At 39.2% G+C, this 15,874-nt stretch overlaps 1 protein-coding gene across 9 annotated transcripts in view; it reads right to left on the bottom strand.

Annotated features, from left to right (window-relative positions):
* The window catches only part of LOC125238674, a 59,040-nt gene that overhangs the window by 19,927 nt on the left and 23,239 nt on the right, over nucleotides 1–15,874 (bottom strand). For 5 of the 9 annotated variants that reach the window (XM_048146398.1, XM_048146252.1, XM_048146103.1 and 2 more), the window contains 6 exons: nucleotides 11,338–11,988; nucleotides 10,643–10,786; nucleotides 5,961–6,135; nucleotides 2,109–2,208; nucleotides 1,057–1,278; nucleotides 363–505 (listed from right to left, as the gene is read on the bottom strand). In XM_048146398.1, coding sequence (XP_048002355.1) covers nucleotides 363–505; nucleotides 1,057–1,278; nucleotides 2,109–2,208; nucleotides 5,961–6,135; nucleotides 10,643–10,786; nucleotides 11,338–11,988 — 1,435 coding nt within the window. Of the gene's footprint in view, nucleotides 1–362; nucleotides 506–1,056; nucleotides 1,279–2,108; nucleotides 2,209–5,960; nucleotides 6,136–6,210; nucleotides 6,362–6,665; nucleotides 6,795–8,036; nucleotides 8,452–10,642; nucleotides 10,787–11,337; nucleotides 11,989–15,874 lie in introns of those variants that run through there. The other 4 variants (XM_048146323.1, XM_048146505.1, XM_048146649.1 and 1 more) reach the window with 4 other exon arrangements.

A 15,874-nucleotide genomic window follows, 5' to 3' on the forward strand; every position in this document is an offset into this window, starting at 1 on the left:
TTGTGCAAAAACGCATAAAATGGTTGAGGTTCGAGTAAGCAAATATTATGGAACAAAATAAATACAACAAAAAAATGTACCCAGCATTTTATCCGCTTCCGTTTCGTCCGTTCTCTGTTGCCAAATTCATAGTAAAGAAAAAATAAATATACCCAGCATGTTGGCAGCCTCGGCTTCATCCGGGTCAAATCGTTCAGCGCCGTGACGGTAGCTTGGCGGAGTCGCGAGATGTCTCGCGCAACTCGTGCAACTAGATAAGAGATATACTGTACATGCACCTTCTGAGCTCGCTCGTAGGCCATCGTCCACGCCGCGGCTAGTCTGTGGCCAATGAGTAAGCACATTTATAGTAAAGAAAATACCCAGCATGTTGGCAGCCTCGGTTTCGTCCGGGTCAAATCGCCCAGCGACGTGTCGATAGCTTGGCGGAGTGGTGTCGGACTCGCGAGACGTCTCGTCGCCTTCTACACCAGTGCCACTGGATGAGAGGGATTTACTGCTGCTTCTGTAACAAGAGCGATATATTTAGAGCTAGATTCTGTAATTTATGGTAATTTTACAAACCTTGGCATGGGGGACGCATTAACATTGAAGTGAGAATGTCCAAGTTAGGGAATTTCGTAAAGTTCATTAAAAAAAAAATTAAATGAGTAAGGGACTGTTTTACAAACTCCAGTTAAAGCCAGCTATAGTAATATCACGCTCTCTTTCTTCTTGCAGGTGAAAGAAAGAGAAAGTGTTATCTTTTTATCTGATAACTTTAACTGGAGATTGTGAAACAGGTCGTAAAAGTCAGTAGGCCCAAGTTAACGTAAATCATTCGATAATTTTGTTCGATATTTTTTTTTCTTAAAGTGGCACTCAACCACAGTGGATGCAACCTCTGATGTGCTGAGCCCTGTGCCCAAGGCACATTAGAATTTGCCACGCCTCGCAAAGACAGATGCCTCGAGCAAAAGCCTCGGCGTTGGCATTCCTTGGAACAACCATCTTTGGAATAAGGCCTTCGCCATGTCTTTCCCCTAAACATATCTTTAAATCCCCCTTCACACTAACCTTTGCTGCGCTGATCCTTGTGCCAGAGGCGTATTTGATGACCTTGCCACGCCTCGCAAAGACAGATGCCTCGAGCAAAAGCCTCGGCGTTGGCTTTCCTTGGAACAACCATCTTTGGAGCAAAGCCGTCGCCACTGTTTTCCATTGAACTTCTTTCTGATGCCGGTTGGGGTCGACACGACATCGCCTTTCTTGTATTTGTGCGGGGTTGCCGCTTGAGATCTGGAAGAATAAAAAGGAGTTTATTTTTTCAAATCCTTGAAAAGTACAGTGTCTTTTCCGCCTAACGCTAAAGATGTGTTTTGCAAATTGTGATTATACATTAGCGTCGTCAAGCCCCATGAACTGATTAGAAATAAGCACATAAGACTAGCCCATCTAGTAGTGTTTTGCAATCGAAAGATTGTCTTCCAAGAATAATTCAGAATTAAATGTTCTTTATAAATAAATAATAATAAATAAAATAATGATCTTGGACACGGCGCGGATAGTCCGACGGTTCCTCTCTCTGCAGCCCTAACCACCGGCAGCTTGGGCCCTGCCCCGCTGCTGGCGGCACCCTAGGTTAGGTTTTTTATAATGTGTTTATATATTTTGTATTGTTTTGTATATAAGTGGTTTTGTATTTTACTTTTATAATCTATTATAAAATAGCCTAGCCTAAGAGTTAAAATTAATAAAGAGAATAATAATATAAATAAATATTATAGCACATTCTTACACAGATTGACCAAGTCCCACGGTAAGCTCAAGATGGCTTGTGTTGCAGGTACTCAGACAACGATATATTATACTCGTATAATATACAAATACTTATATACATACAAAACATCCATGAATCACGAACAAATATCTGTGCTCCTTACACAAAACAAATAAATGCCCTTACCGGGATTCGAGCCCGGGACCGCGGCGTAGCAGGCATGGTCACTACGCGCTAGGCCCGACCGCTCGTATTTATGTAATTTATAAGTCGGCCTTTTATCACGGATGTGGACATCATATGGTCAGGGCGTACCACATTCGTACGACAGTGGTTCAGGGTTAGTTACCTGGGAGTGGGGGGTTGAGATCGTGGTGTGATGCTGCGTTCGAGCAGACTCGAGGTGCTGCCTCGACTCTGCAGGCTGCTGCGTTTGCTGTTACTGCAGTCTGTAAAAAAAAAATGCGTGTTCAGAAAATATTATAAAGAGCACTTGCCCTAATACTAAAGTACCTAAACATACAGATGCAGTGAGAAATGTTTTTCCTTCCTCTTTTCACGGGAAATTACGAACGTGTCATGCTATTTCAGTCACTGTTGGTCCGTCTAACGTTGACCGACTAGCACGACAAATACAAACGTTTCCGAAAAAGATCGATGGAAAAAAATCGTGCACGACATCTGTACTAATATAGACTCCCTTCAAATTAAATTAATAGGCAAATAAGGGATTTATAGAAACTGTTGAAATGTTAAAGAGCTTCAATCCAAATCACATTATATCGCTTACAGTGAAACCACTCCCACAAAAGTAAGTGTAAGTTATCAATGTATGTACCCATCTAATTAATGAAATATTTATTTTGTGTTTTTGTCATTTTTTTGTAATTTTAATTCTTATAGAGTAAGTTTAATATACATTTTTTTTAGTGAGTCAGGTATACAAATTTATTCAGACAATGATAAGTACACTAAAACATAATAAATAATAAAGTAAAACTGACTTAAACTATAAATATTTAAAAAATACTAACACATTAAAAAAAAAACTACAGCAACTCAATCATAAAAAAACACCCCCATTCTTATAGATATATTTGTCTCTGTGATTGTTACTTTTTAATGTGTATGTGATTTTAATGTATACCAAATGGGTCCTTTGTTACTCGATACAATAAATTAAATTAATTAAAACGTTTAAGCTAAACGTGCAGTAAACCCTCCATAACAATATTAAACAGAAGCTAAGCTAGTTATTAGCTAAGCTGGCATATAATCCGCAAGCGGACTAACTTTAGTCTAACTCGGACCGCAAAACAATTAGTTTGTCCAAAGTTAGTGAACAGTGACGTCAGTTATGCCCACAGCTGTATCACAGACCTAAGTTTTATGCGAATCATTTCCGGTTCGCCAGCAGGATATCGCGATGATATATTATTAGACTTATTTTATATATTGGCCGGGATATAGACCGTGATTACCTTTTTGATTTTTATATATTTGGTCGAAATATCGGAAGATCGACATAAATCAAAAAGGTAATCACCGTCTATATCCCGGTCAATATATGTGTCTAATAAAAATAACTGTGAATCATTAAAAAGTTCTTAATGATATATTACCTTCGTACTGCCCATGTGGTGCCAGGTTAAGAATTTAACCATACCCTTTCTACCTTAGTTGACTGAGAGATATGGGTTCAATCAGGAGGCACACTGACATTTTATCCGCCTGTGCAAGTGCTTAGGCATGTCACTGTCATTCATATGTGTGAGAGAGAAAAAAATATCATCTTGTCGCTCTTACGTGTGAAATTCTTTATCTGTGCAATGGACTAATAAGGTGGCGCGATGGCGCAACCTTTGAGTGTGCCTCCTCATTGTAGATCTGAGCGATAGTGGGATATTACGCAAAACTTTGCTGAGATGGCGCTAATCTAACCGCCTTCATGCATCAATGTCATAGAGAAAAGTTGTCAAAAACAGTTTTAGGCATAGTATGTATAAATTCATTCATTTTCTTTCAACCCCTTACTTGCCAAGAGTGGCACTGAAGCTTTAGTAGTTTCATGTGCTCTGCCTACCCCTTTATGGGATACAGGCGTGATTGTATGTATGTATGTATGTATGTATGTATAAATTACTCTATGGTTCTTTGTGTGTTTATCAAAGTGCTGCACTTTGGCGGCAGAACATTATAATATTCCCTATTGTTTAGGGCCACTTGCACCAACGAAAATGGAGGGTTAACCCGAGGGTTAACCCACCATTTTATATGGAATTTGACAGATGACAGCCCACTAACCCTGAGTTTAATGGTTGGTGCAAGTGGGCCTTAGAGTGGCACTGATATCTGAGCAGTTTCATGTTATCTGCCTGCCCCTTTTCGGGATACAGGCGTGACTTTATAGGTAGTATGTTTGTAATTTCATAGTTCTGTCTCACTCTTACATTGTAACAGTGTGGTGTTATACAACCACATAAAAAGCGTAGCCAAGCGTATACCGCTCTGTCGAACATATCAGCTCATCTTGAATAATCGCATGAAACCCCTGGAGCGTGACCTTTGCTTTTTGTTATTTAAATACAGCGTATTCTAGTATTTGTTACAGGGTCGGTGTCTACATCAGATACTGTTTTATTGTAACATTAACCTCGTAAGGCCCACCATAGTTTGTTTTCCCATTTTGAATTTGAACCTTGTTCTATAAGTAAATTGGTACGAATTTCGTTTGTTTCAAAAATCAATGTATCATTGGAAATTCTACTTTATTTGGTTCATGAAAGATTCAAATTAGATTGCAACAATGTGTACATTGTAATGTACATTGGGCCTTACGAGGTTAACTAAATTACTAGTTCGGTGAAAAAACAACCATTCTTTACTCTTCAGAGTTTTGAAATGTTAGGTAATAAAAAAATAGCAAGGTACGTTGCTGATTTTGTCGACACTCTTTCACGGAGTAAAGTTATCTATCTGCAATCAATGATTGTACGTTTTTGTTCGTTTCGTTTGTAATAAGGCCTGATTTAGACGACGCATGCGATTTTAGGTACACTGCGGGCTTTTGAGGTTACATACAATTTTGCACAGCCATCAAATACCGCAATGTAATAAAACTCGTATGCGAGTTCTCGTACCGTCTAAATGGGCCCTAAATGTAAGTAAAGTTTTGTAAACTATGCAATATTAGTTATTTATTTTACAAGGGGGCAAAGTTGTTGTTTAACCGCACGTGCCAATATTGATACCTGAGCAAGCGAAAGATTCCAATATTGAACCGCGAGCGTAGCGAGTGGTTCAAACGTGAAATCGTGAGCGTTGCGAAGGTTTCAAGGCAACGAAGGTTAAACAAACTTTGCCACCGTGTGAAATACAAAATTTTTCACAACACTAACACGAAGAAAATACTGACTATAAAACATCATTTGTATGAAATGTTAAAATTTGTATGAAATTACTTTGCTCTCTTATGGATAAAATGCAATTTTGATAACTGTTTTCGAATAGCAAAAATAGCCTTTACCAATTGGTGTGGTGAAAACATATTTAATACTTGGAATAAGATGCGATTTGCGATCATGAACGAAAGACTGATATTACTGATAAAATTAAATAACATTTTTCTAGGCCAGTCCGATATGCAAATCAAAGCATAAAAAGATAAACAAACTCTACTTAACATAATAGACATTATCAATTATTTATCAGTTGGAATATACAAAACGTGTATATTTCATACATGCTACACGTTTTTCTAGAAACCCAGCTAGTTTTGATTTAGAAACAAGGGGGCAAAGTTGTAGCTTGTACAGATGAAAGGATTCTATAGTTGAACCACGAAAAGGTTTTCCATCGAACTATTTAAGAGAAACGTACATTTGCAACAAAAATATCATGCTATTTCAGTCAGTACAAGACGTATACTGACGCTGAACTAGCATGACAAATACGAACGTTTCTGGAAAAATACGAAGGAAAACCTTTTCGCGCATCTGTAGTGAGGTTGATTATAAATAAATTACCGTTTCGCTATTGTCACATGGCTCGCTCACAAGGGTACGAGTAACTCACCCATACACGCCTGTTCTAGAAACATGTCTTTGCGTAGTCCCTCGTCTCGCAGTAGTCAGGCCCTTCCTCTTGTCTACGTTGTATAGTAGTCACTACGTCACTAACTATAGAAGCTAGTGTAACTCACCCATATGCGCCTGGTCGGGGAACATAATATCTTCCCTACGTAGTTCGTCGTCGCTCTCACAGTAGTCATCGAAGGGCCTCTTGCGAAGCTCATCCATTGAGCCGTTAGAGAGGGCCCCTACTGTGACTACGGGCCCGGCGCCGAGCGGCGACGATGTGTAGAAGTTTTCGCTCATCTGGAAAGAAAAAAATGGCATGAATATAAGAAATCTATCTAATCTTAAGAGTCTTAAGTGACGTTCCATAGCTACCTAAAAGCTGTCGACGATTCGTTGTTATTTAATAATGGTAACACGGTGCTAAGCGATGTACAGAATTCTGATGTAGTGCGTTTTTTTCCTTTCTTATTTTTTACGGAAACCCAGAAAAATCATGCAATTTCAGTCAGTCTTAGTACAAGAAGTACTAACATTGACTGAACTCGCACAACATAAATACGAACGTGTCCAACAAAATACGATGTAAAACTAATATGCACTACAGCTGTAAGTGCAAATCGAAAGGTACCTTTATCCAGGGAAAGTCAGATAACCATAAGCCGAGAAAATAACATGTCATCATACGTAAATATAAGACAGCAGTAGAAGATTATTCATCGACAATTTTTTTCCGCTTTTCAATTATTTAAATATATAATTTAGATCCCGAAAATATAAAATAGATACTTGGTACTGCTAAACAACGTACGAAAAGTACATTTTCTCACAGAGAAGTTCTTTAATTCCTCCTCGCGTTCAGACAGCCGTCAAATGCGGGTTACCATTACCAACAAAAATATCCGTTCTATTTAAAAATGCAGAAATATACCAGACACTAAGTAGACCTATAAAGTCTTAGCTTGGACTGTGCAAAAACATCGGTGTATCGCGTTAGTTAACCGTTAAACGTCACTTCTCTCTCCAAGGTCTTTGGATCCACGTGTAACCCTCGCCGGCCGAATTGAAGTCTAAAGGCCGATAGTCGGCGTTGTAGAGGAATAGGCGTAAGTGCATAGTTACTCTGACAAACAGTGCTTGTTATTTTTAAGTAGGGGGCATTCACCGTAACATGGTCTATTTTGGAATAATCCATTTCATCGTTTTCGATCTAGATCAATCTTTTCTAGAGATATGGTTACATAATAAATGTAAAGGTGCCATCATTCACATTAGCAAAGAGAATCGAGTATTATCAGGGGCGGCTCACTCCGCGTTTCTTCCGTACATTTCGACGGCCGCGAGTTCGCGGCCCATAAAGTTTGATAACCTTCACGCTGCGCAATAGAACTCAATGTCGCATGCAGTCCGTTGACAGGTTGTTGAGAGTGAGCCTTCTGTACTTGTACTTTTATATATTCTGTGGTATTATAGAGAGTTATTGTCAAAGTAAAATGTAATCACAGTGCAAAGACTGCCATCTCTCGACACAAGCTTAAAACTTTTGAACCTCAGTTTTGACAATTTGGCCCATATTATTAGCTTGATATGTCTTAAAATGTCAAATATTAATATTAGAGCCATCTAACCGAACGTTCCCCAAAGGTGTAACGCCATCTAGGACACCGTACCTTTTTCTCTATGGCTTTGAGGTACGTTTTTTCTTAGACTTTATCCGTCTATACGGAGTTACATATGTCTTTGACATTAGGAATGTCAAATATTTTTCCCTTGTCATTGTCACACTTGGTCAATCCACTATAAATTGTACGTCATAATAAAGATTTCAAGATATACCTTACCAATATTAGATTGATACCTACTAGTAGTATCTTAATATAGTATTTCCTTTTTCTATTAATCCATTATAAGTATTAGCGAGATACATACTTGCAAAACAACAATTTGCATACAATCTACCACCGGAAAGTTTCTCCACATAAAAACCGCTCGCATGATATAATATTATGTGCTTTATAGTATAGAAATCATGGTTTTAGCTTATCATGGCTGTGATTCAGGCATGTCGTCACTTGTTTTGACCAGCGCGCCGCTCTTTTGTTTTTTTATTACATTTAACTAGTGGTTGTAAAATGTAGAGTACATTTTTAGCAGAGGATACGAAAGTATACGAGTAACATTGCTCAGTTTTAGTAACGTACCTAATGTAAGGGGGGGCCCTTCGTTCCTTCTCGCTCCATTCGTAACCCATCTCCCCCCGCGAACCCTGCTCACCCCAAATTACGGTACATGATACCACTCCGATACCTTGGCGGCAAACAGAGAGAAAAGAAAACCTTTGGGCTAGTATAAATTCTCTAAACAAAAATAAAGCTCGTTTTAATACTCATAAATTGTAGAAAACAAATGTTAAGGCAATAAAATCCGGTAGACAGCGGTTAGCAATGAGTCACGGATAGGAACGCCCGATGTCACGGAGTTACATCATTGTACTAGTACACAATCGATACTATACAGAGACTGGAGTTCTTTAATAATTAAAAATTAAATTATAGAAAACTACGTTAACTAGGTATGTACATTCGGTGTTAGCCATGAGTCAAGGGTTAGGAACACCCGATGTTAAAAAGTTTCTACATCATTAATTCATTACCGTGTACTGTGCCTGAGCTGTAAGTTCCTCTTTTTGACACATTGGTTTTGAAGTATGTTGGGATGTGGCTAAGACGTATCGTTTGTCAAATATAGCGATTGTTTATGAATTGGTTGAATCGATTAGGCCTTATGTACAAGGAGACGCTAAAACCAAACTGTCATTGTACGTTCATGGTTTGTTCGTTATTGTTATTAATAAACCTGTTCTTCGTCTTATTTAATTATATTGTAATTTTTACTTGGTTTTAAAAGTACCTATGCTATATTATAAAATATACGATTTCTAGCAACTTACTGAAATGTCATTTGAATCGAAATGACAGACTCTGCCACAGCACTAGTTTAAAAATAAAAATGAATGATAACATAATTAGTAAATACTGCGTGATAAATTAATATCGTAAAATACTCACTAACGAAGATCAGCAAAAATGTAACATGTGTTAGATTATGTTATGTTTAAAGTAAGCGAAACGTTGTTTTTAAGTACTTGAAATTTTTAAATATTATTACAGGATTTTATTTAAAACTTCATTAGGTCGCGCAGATTTACGTTTTATGGGTGCTGTCATGTGTCAAAAAGAGGAACTTACAGATCTTATACAATAAATAAATAAATACATATTGGGGACACTTACACAGATCAACTTAGCCCCAAACTAAGCAAAGCTTGTACTATGTTGCTAAAAGCGACGATATACATACAAATAGATAAATACATACTTATATACATAGAAAACATCCATGACTCAGGAACAAATATCTGTGCTCATCACACAAATAAATGCCCTTACCGGGATTCTAACCCAGGACCGCTTAGCAGGCAGGGTCACTACCGACTGAGCCAGACCGGTCGTCAAAATAGACAGTACGATGCCAAGACTAGAGTCACATCACAGTATAAACCAGTAATAAGAACAGCAATTCCCGTCAACTTTGTACAATGCCACGTCAGCAAATTTTAATTGATCCTATTTTGTTACCAACATTTAGTAATATAATTCGACTTTCGTAAGATATATACAGGATAATTGTTATAATTAAGAAAATATAGATACTAGAGAACCTTAATGACGACATAAAACTTAATAAAATCTCAATTCATCAACAAAATCTTGGTAACAAAATAGGAATTAATAAAAACAAATTTAACTTTTCCCTTAATTTATGTACAAAGTTGACGGGAATTGCTGAGTAAGTAATAACTCTTCTAACAAATGTTCGCCGCGCGGTGTGCACACAAGCGCAATATGCGTATCTATACGGACGCAAGTGACGCAACACATGCAAGCGTGTTTGGATTACCGTGGATAAGAATAATACATGTATAATAATATTTTTTGTGTTTTCTGTTCTGACTGATATGATGTGGTATTAACTATACTAATACATAGTTAATAGTATTAAATAACAACATCTCACTTTGGGTCAAGTAACATTTATAGTACGTGTCCCGTCTTCATTACTCCGCCGTGGCTGACGATGTGGTGGAGTACGTTCGCCGGAAGACTGGCTAAGTGGCTACACGCTGAGGGTACACCAGCTACAGTCGCGTCATTACGTGCACTTCAGTTCGTTCGTGGTGCGCGTGCCGCGGCCGCTGCAGGACACCATCGCGAGCGCAGACTTCTGGCCGAAAGGTGTGCTTTTTCGGCGGTTCCGGGGCAACTTGCCGAATCCTACACCGGGGCAAACGACGCAACGGAGCCACGCTGTTTCGTCATCGCCCAAATCAATTGTTTAGTTATAATACTTTTATTCTTTGTAATGTTTTTTTTTATTATTTAATTTCATGACGCATTGGATTTATCTGTAATGTCATTGAAATATGTTTTCAAATAAATAAAATAAATAAATAGTAGTTTTGTTAAAATGTCCCTATACTCACAAAGTGTGAACAATAAACGCAGTAGGCCACAAGCTAGGCAATATAATATGGGACAGGTGTTACCTGCATGGGCAGCAGCACTCGCTGTGAATGCATGGTGGCCGCGTGAGAGCCAGCGTCTTCCAGCTCGTCGGCCCAGGGGGGTTGCAGCAGTCTGACGTCCGCACTCTTCACATCCATGAAAAAGAGCGCTGTCTCTGTCCTGCTCACACTAGTGTGAACAGTAAACTAGGTCACAAGCTGGAAATATGGTGCAGGTCTTACCTGCATGGGTACCAACACTCGCTGCGAATGCATGGTGGCCGCGTGAGAGCCTGCGTCTTCGAGCTCGTCGGCCCAGGGGGGTTGCAGCAGTCTGATGTCCGCTCGCTTCACCTCCACAGCTTCCTTGCAGATGCCGTCTACCTGCTGGAAATATACGTTAATCAGGGAAAGTTATTACAGGACTCGATAATAGTAGGTTTCGAGGCGATCCCACAAAATTGGTCTGATGTGGTTCAGATCTCGGTATCTATCAACCAATTGGCCACTTTCTACTAGTGCGTCTTTGGCGTCTTTCATAGTGGGATATCGGAAACGTTTGAGATATAAATAGTTTTCAAAGCACTCTAAGGCTAGGTTAGGCTCTAACTCTTAGGGCCACTTGCACCAACGAAAATAGAGGGTTAACCCGAGGGTTAACCCACCATTTTATATGGAATTTGACAGTTGACAGCCCACTAACCCTGCCCAGTTATGGTTGGTGCAAGTGGCCTTTAGGTAGGCAACTTTCAAAATCGTTTACTCATAATACGATATTTTCCGGCATTACGTCATGTAAACGATTTTGAAAGTTGACATTCAAAGTTCTCTGCCACTATGGTACACGTAAAAAATAAGCATCGCGCAAGATTTACTGCCAAGGTTCTGTTTGAGCGTCTTCAGATAAAAAATCTTTTAAAATAAAACTTAAACTTTACCTTAACCCTTATCCTAATCGGCGAGCTAAGCACTTCCACAACAAGTCCTTCCACAAAAACGTTTTGCACACTCTCCCGGCTCGGGTCCGTGGTCCGCACCACGCATGGCGACCCTATCAGCAGGTGGTTCAGCAACGGGCTCGCGTCGCTAATCACGTCGTACTTGTTGGCCCCGAATATGTCGTTGTACACTATCGGACTCTGCTCCTGACCGTCTAGTTCCACGACCACCTTGCAGCCTTCCGCCTGTCTTATGACCCCAGGGATGTACAGTCTATGCTGCTTGGCTAAGACTCTATGGTCCCTCCATTCGGACAAGTCAATGTTCGGATACATAGAGAACTTCATGTCTTGCGGCGGCGACGGCTGGATCGGGGAAGGCTGCATAGGCGGAGGGTATATCTGGGGATGGTATTCCTGAGGAGCGGAGACGACGACGTTGTTGACGTTGTTCGAGCAAGTCCGCTCCATCTCTTCGAGTTCGGAGGGGTCGAACTTGCGTTTCTTGGGGAGGCGCGAGGCCTGCGCCGGCTGCGCCTGGCCGCTGCTGGCGGTGCCGGGGTTGGTGGGGTTGGCCATGGTGAGGGCGGTGGGGCAGGAGGCCTGGGACAGGCTCACTGTGCCCACGCTACTGATCACTGACGCGGGTATCTGAAACAAAAAGAGAATTTATTACTGTGAGAGCTATGAAACACGTTTCTAATTAGTGTGGCGCACCCACTTAATGCGTTTTCACATTATTCGATCTGATATTGGATGTCGGAAGGATTTCAAAGGCAAAAATCAAAGATGGCAGCTTAAATGTATGAGATATTGTGAATTGGATCGGATAATGTGAAAACGCACCAACGATAACAGTCAATGTTGGGTCTATCTATTAGGCAAGGTCTAGGAATAAAGCCTGTCCTCACTCTCTTATAAAGCAAAATGTTGCATATTTCAATGTGATTTATGACTGGACAAGTGGAACACCACCTTTACAGAAGGAAGGTCTTCCTTTATCTAGTCTCACTGTATCTGAGCGAAGTATGTAGGTATCTACCTACGGATACGAGAGATCTTGCCATATCATATGATTATATTTCCCACAATTTTGCTAATAAAAAAAAAGATGTAGAACGCGTTGTACGATAGGTAATTAGGTACGAACGAGAATATAAAAGAGTTTGAAGAAATCTGAATAAGCCCATAGTTTTATAGCCAAGAGGAGAGAGAGGACATCCATCCATCCATCCATCGTAGGCCACGTCTTTGCCTTTGGCTAGTCTGTGGCCAAGAGTGAGCCCATTTATAATAAAAAAAGAGGAAGGAAGTTTCTGGAGAAACACACAGTGGACTGCCAACGATTCATTTTACCTTATTGTACAAATATAATAAAAAATAATCTGAGCTTGCAACAAATTCTATGCATCTCATCATTACGATTGAAATACTTGTATTATCTCTGATACTATCTGAACTTACACACAGTTGTAATGAATTATTTGAATAAAGTACGTACTTATTATTGTAGGTATAACTAATAGGTACTCTAAAAAAATTGTATTATGAAACGAACGAGTGACTTATCGTCACTATCTACACTTTCATAACTCGATTGTAAAATTATAATATATTAGAGCAGTAGCATCCGAGCGGTCAATATCTCGCGCCATATTATATGCGTCATACTTCAAAGACGAGTTCATTAGGACTGTCAACTTTATAGTAATTTATAGAAAATTGTGGTTGTGATTCATATTGTCATTATCATTAAACGAAATGTTATGTTATGTGGGCCTTTTTCAACTTTCTCTATTCGAAAACAGCGCATGAAAATCTCCAAAAAGTAATCTCATACATACCAATCAATGCACATGCATTACACATTATATATTTTTTGATTTTTATATCTCCTTTTTCCATTTCTTGTAAGTACAGTCAGCCAAAAAAATGGTTTACCACTTTTACTTTCTTAGCGACTGTACTTAAAATAGATAACCCAGTACGGGCTTGCCTTGTTTGTACGATTCATATTAAGTGTACAACTTAGCACGCATAGTATACAATCTACAATCTGCTTGTCTCTAGTATACACAGACACATGATGGCATGAAGATATAGGTAAGCGGGATTTCCCCGAATAAATGACTTATAAATATTTTTCTCACGTATTCTTTACCTGTAAACTATATCTCGCAAAAACCAGCTACTCAATTGTTTTGAGAATAGGTTTAATGACAGCGAGGAAAATTAATGGGCATTTTAATATCTTTGCTATTACACGGAGGCACACAGAGCGAGGCACGTTGCGAGGCAAACTTGCTATGAACTACGAAGCCGTGCCTAGAAGATCCATACTAATATTATAAATGGGAAAGTGTGTGTGTCTGTTTGATTGTCCGTCTTTCACGGCAAAACGGAGCGACGAATTGTCGTGATTTTTTAAGTGGAGATAGTTGAAGGGATGGAGAGTGACATAGGCTACTTTTTGCCTCTTTCTAACGCGAGCGAAGCCGCGGGCAAAAGCTAGTATTAAATATCTTTGGATTGTCTAGTGTGTTATCTATCAATTAACCAGTGTAGGTGAATTAATGTCGTACAAAAATATAATATCGAAACAAAAATGGAAGTAAATTATCATACCTAAAGTTTCCGGATATTAAGCACAATAACCATAAAATATAACTACCTACAATTCAATATCTGAAAACGCTTGACTAACCGGTAGGTATAAATTAAATTCACTAAACAATATTTTCGCAATTATATTTCCTTTGAAACGTAATAAATACTAAACGGCGCGGTATCATATTAATAGGCGGAAATTAATGTTGAATAAATGTATCACTGCGAAAAATATGATATAGTATATTATATTATAAATGCCTCAATAGCTGGATATTACGGATACCTATAGTTGTGTTTTGCAATACAAACCCACCGTTTTTAGGGTTCCGTAGTCAACTAGGAACCCTTATAGTTTCGCCATGTCTGTCTGTCCGTCCGTCCGTCCGTCCGTCCGTCCGTCCGCGGATAATCTCAGTAACCGTAAGCACTAGAAAGCTGAAATTTGGTACCAATATGTATATCAATCACGCCAACAAAGTGCAAAAATAAAAAATGGGAAAAAATGTTTCATTAGGGTACCCCCCCTACATGCAAAGTGGGGGCTGATATTTTTTTTCATTCCAACCCCAACGTGTGATATATTGTTGGATAGGTATTTAAAAATGAATAAGGGTTTACTAAGATCATTTTTTGATAATATTAATAGTTTCTGAAATAATCGCTCTTAAAGGAAAAAAAAGTGCGTCCCCCCCCCTCTAACTTTTGAACCATATGTTTGAAAAATATGAAAAAAATCACCAAAGTAGAACTTTGTAAAGACTTTCTAGGAAAATTGTTTTGAACTTGATAGGTTCAGTAGTTTTTGACAAAAATACGAAAAACTACGGAACCCTACACTGAGCGTGGCCCGACACGCTCTTGGCCGGTTTTGTAAAAAAAAGTTTGAGGTACAAAATTACATGTGGTTAAGACGATACAGGAGGGGCCAACTCTCCATACAAACGCTCTCGCCTATTTCCTCCCTGGTTTTTGAAGATAGAACGCTGATCTTTTTTTTTTGATATTCTTATTTTTAAAGACACTAGAGTCAATCAAAATTTTCCAAAAACGGCCTTATCGATTATGGCGCAAAAAAAGGTTTGCTATTAAAAATTGGTAACAATTAGCCAAAAAAACTAAACGGTCCGACACAGATAATTTCATTGTTATTCAGATTCTCAAATTTCGTTACGATTAATTAAGTTTTGAAGGAGGAAACAGTCGAGAGCGGAACCACGATTTTAAACATTTTTTCGCAACATCTTTTATCTGAGTTGTTCTGAATGGACAATTTCTTTTCGATAAATCTAGTTAATAACAATAGTATATTCAGCTAAAATTCCCAAATTGAAAGGGGGACCCTCTATTTTAGCATTTTCGCTCCTGTAGCGTCTTAAATGGTTGTCATCTACATAGATTGAACAGAAATTTTAAATTCAACGTTTACGTCAAGAGTCAAGACTCGAATACATGATGGCTTTCAGGCTCAACTCAACCAACGGAGAACTTACACGTATTGGGACGAAGGCGAAGGTACTCTCTTATCCACCTATCATATGAAACTACGTTCACAAAAGCCAAAAATCTTGGGTCGACGCTTGGAAACAGAGATCCTAAGAGCATGGATCGCAAGCGTAACAGCTCAGCCACGACATTGGTCTAAGCGCGATAGCGGTGAGCGGCGGCCATACATTGGAGCGAGACACAGCGATGGGACTTTTCATTCGCACGTATGGCTGCCGCTCACCGCTGTCGCGCTTAGACCAATGTCGTGGCTGGGCCGTAAGAGACGCTCAGTTCTAAGCACCATCGTTTTACAATCGAAGTCTTACTAGTTTTTTACGCGTATATTACGCTACCATTGTCGTAATGACGACAAGAAGCTCATACGCTACGACAAGTGACAACGCTCCGTGTGCGGACTTGTAATTGCTCGTATAGCTCTCGT

This window comes from Leguminivora glycinivorella, chromosome 1 (assembly GCF_023078275.1).
Source record: "Leguminivora glycinivorella isolate SPB_JAAS2020 chromosome 1, LegGlyc_1.1, whole genome shotgun sequence".
Taxonomy (NCBI): Eukaryota; Metazoa; Arthropoda; class Insecta; order Lepidoptera; family Tortricidae; genus Leguminivora; species Leguminivora glycinivorella.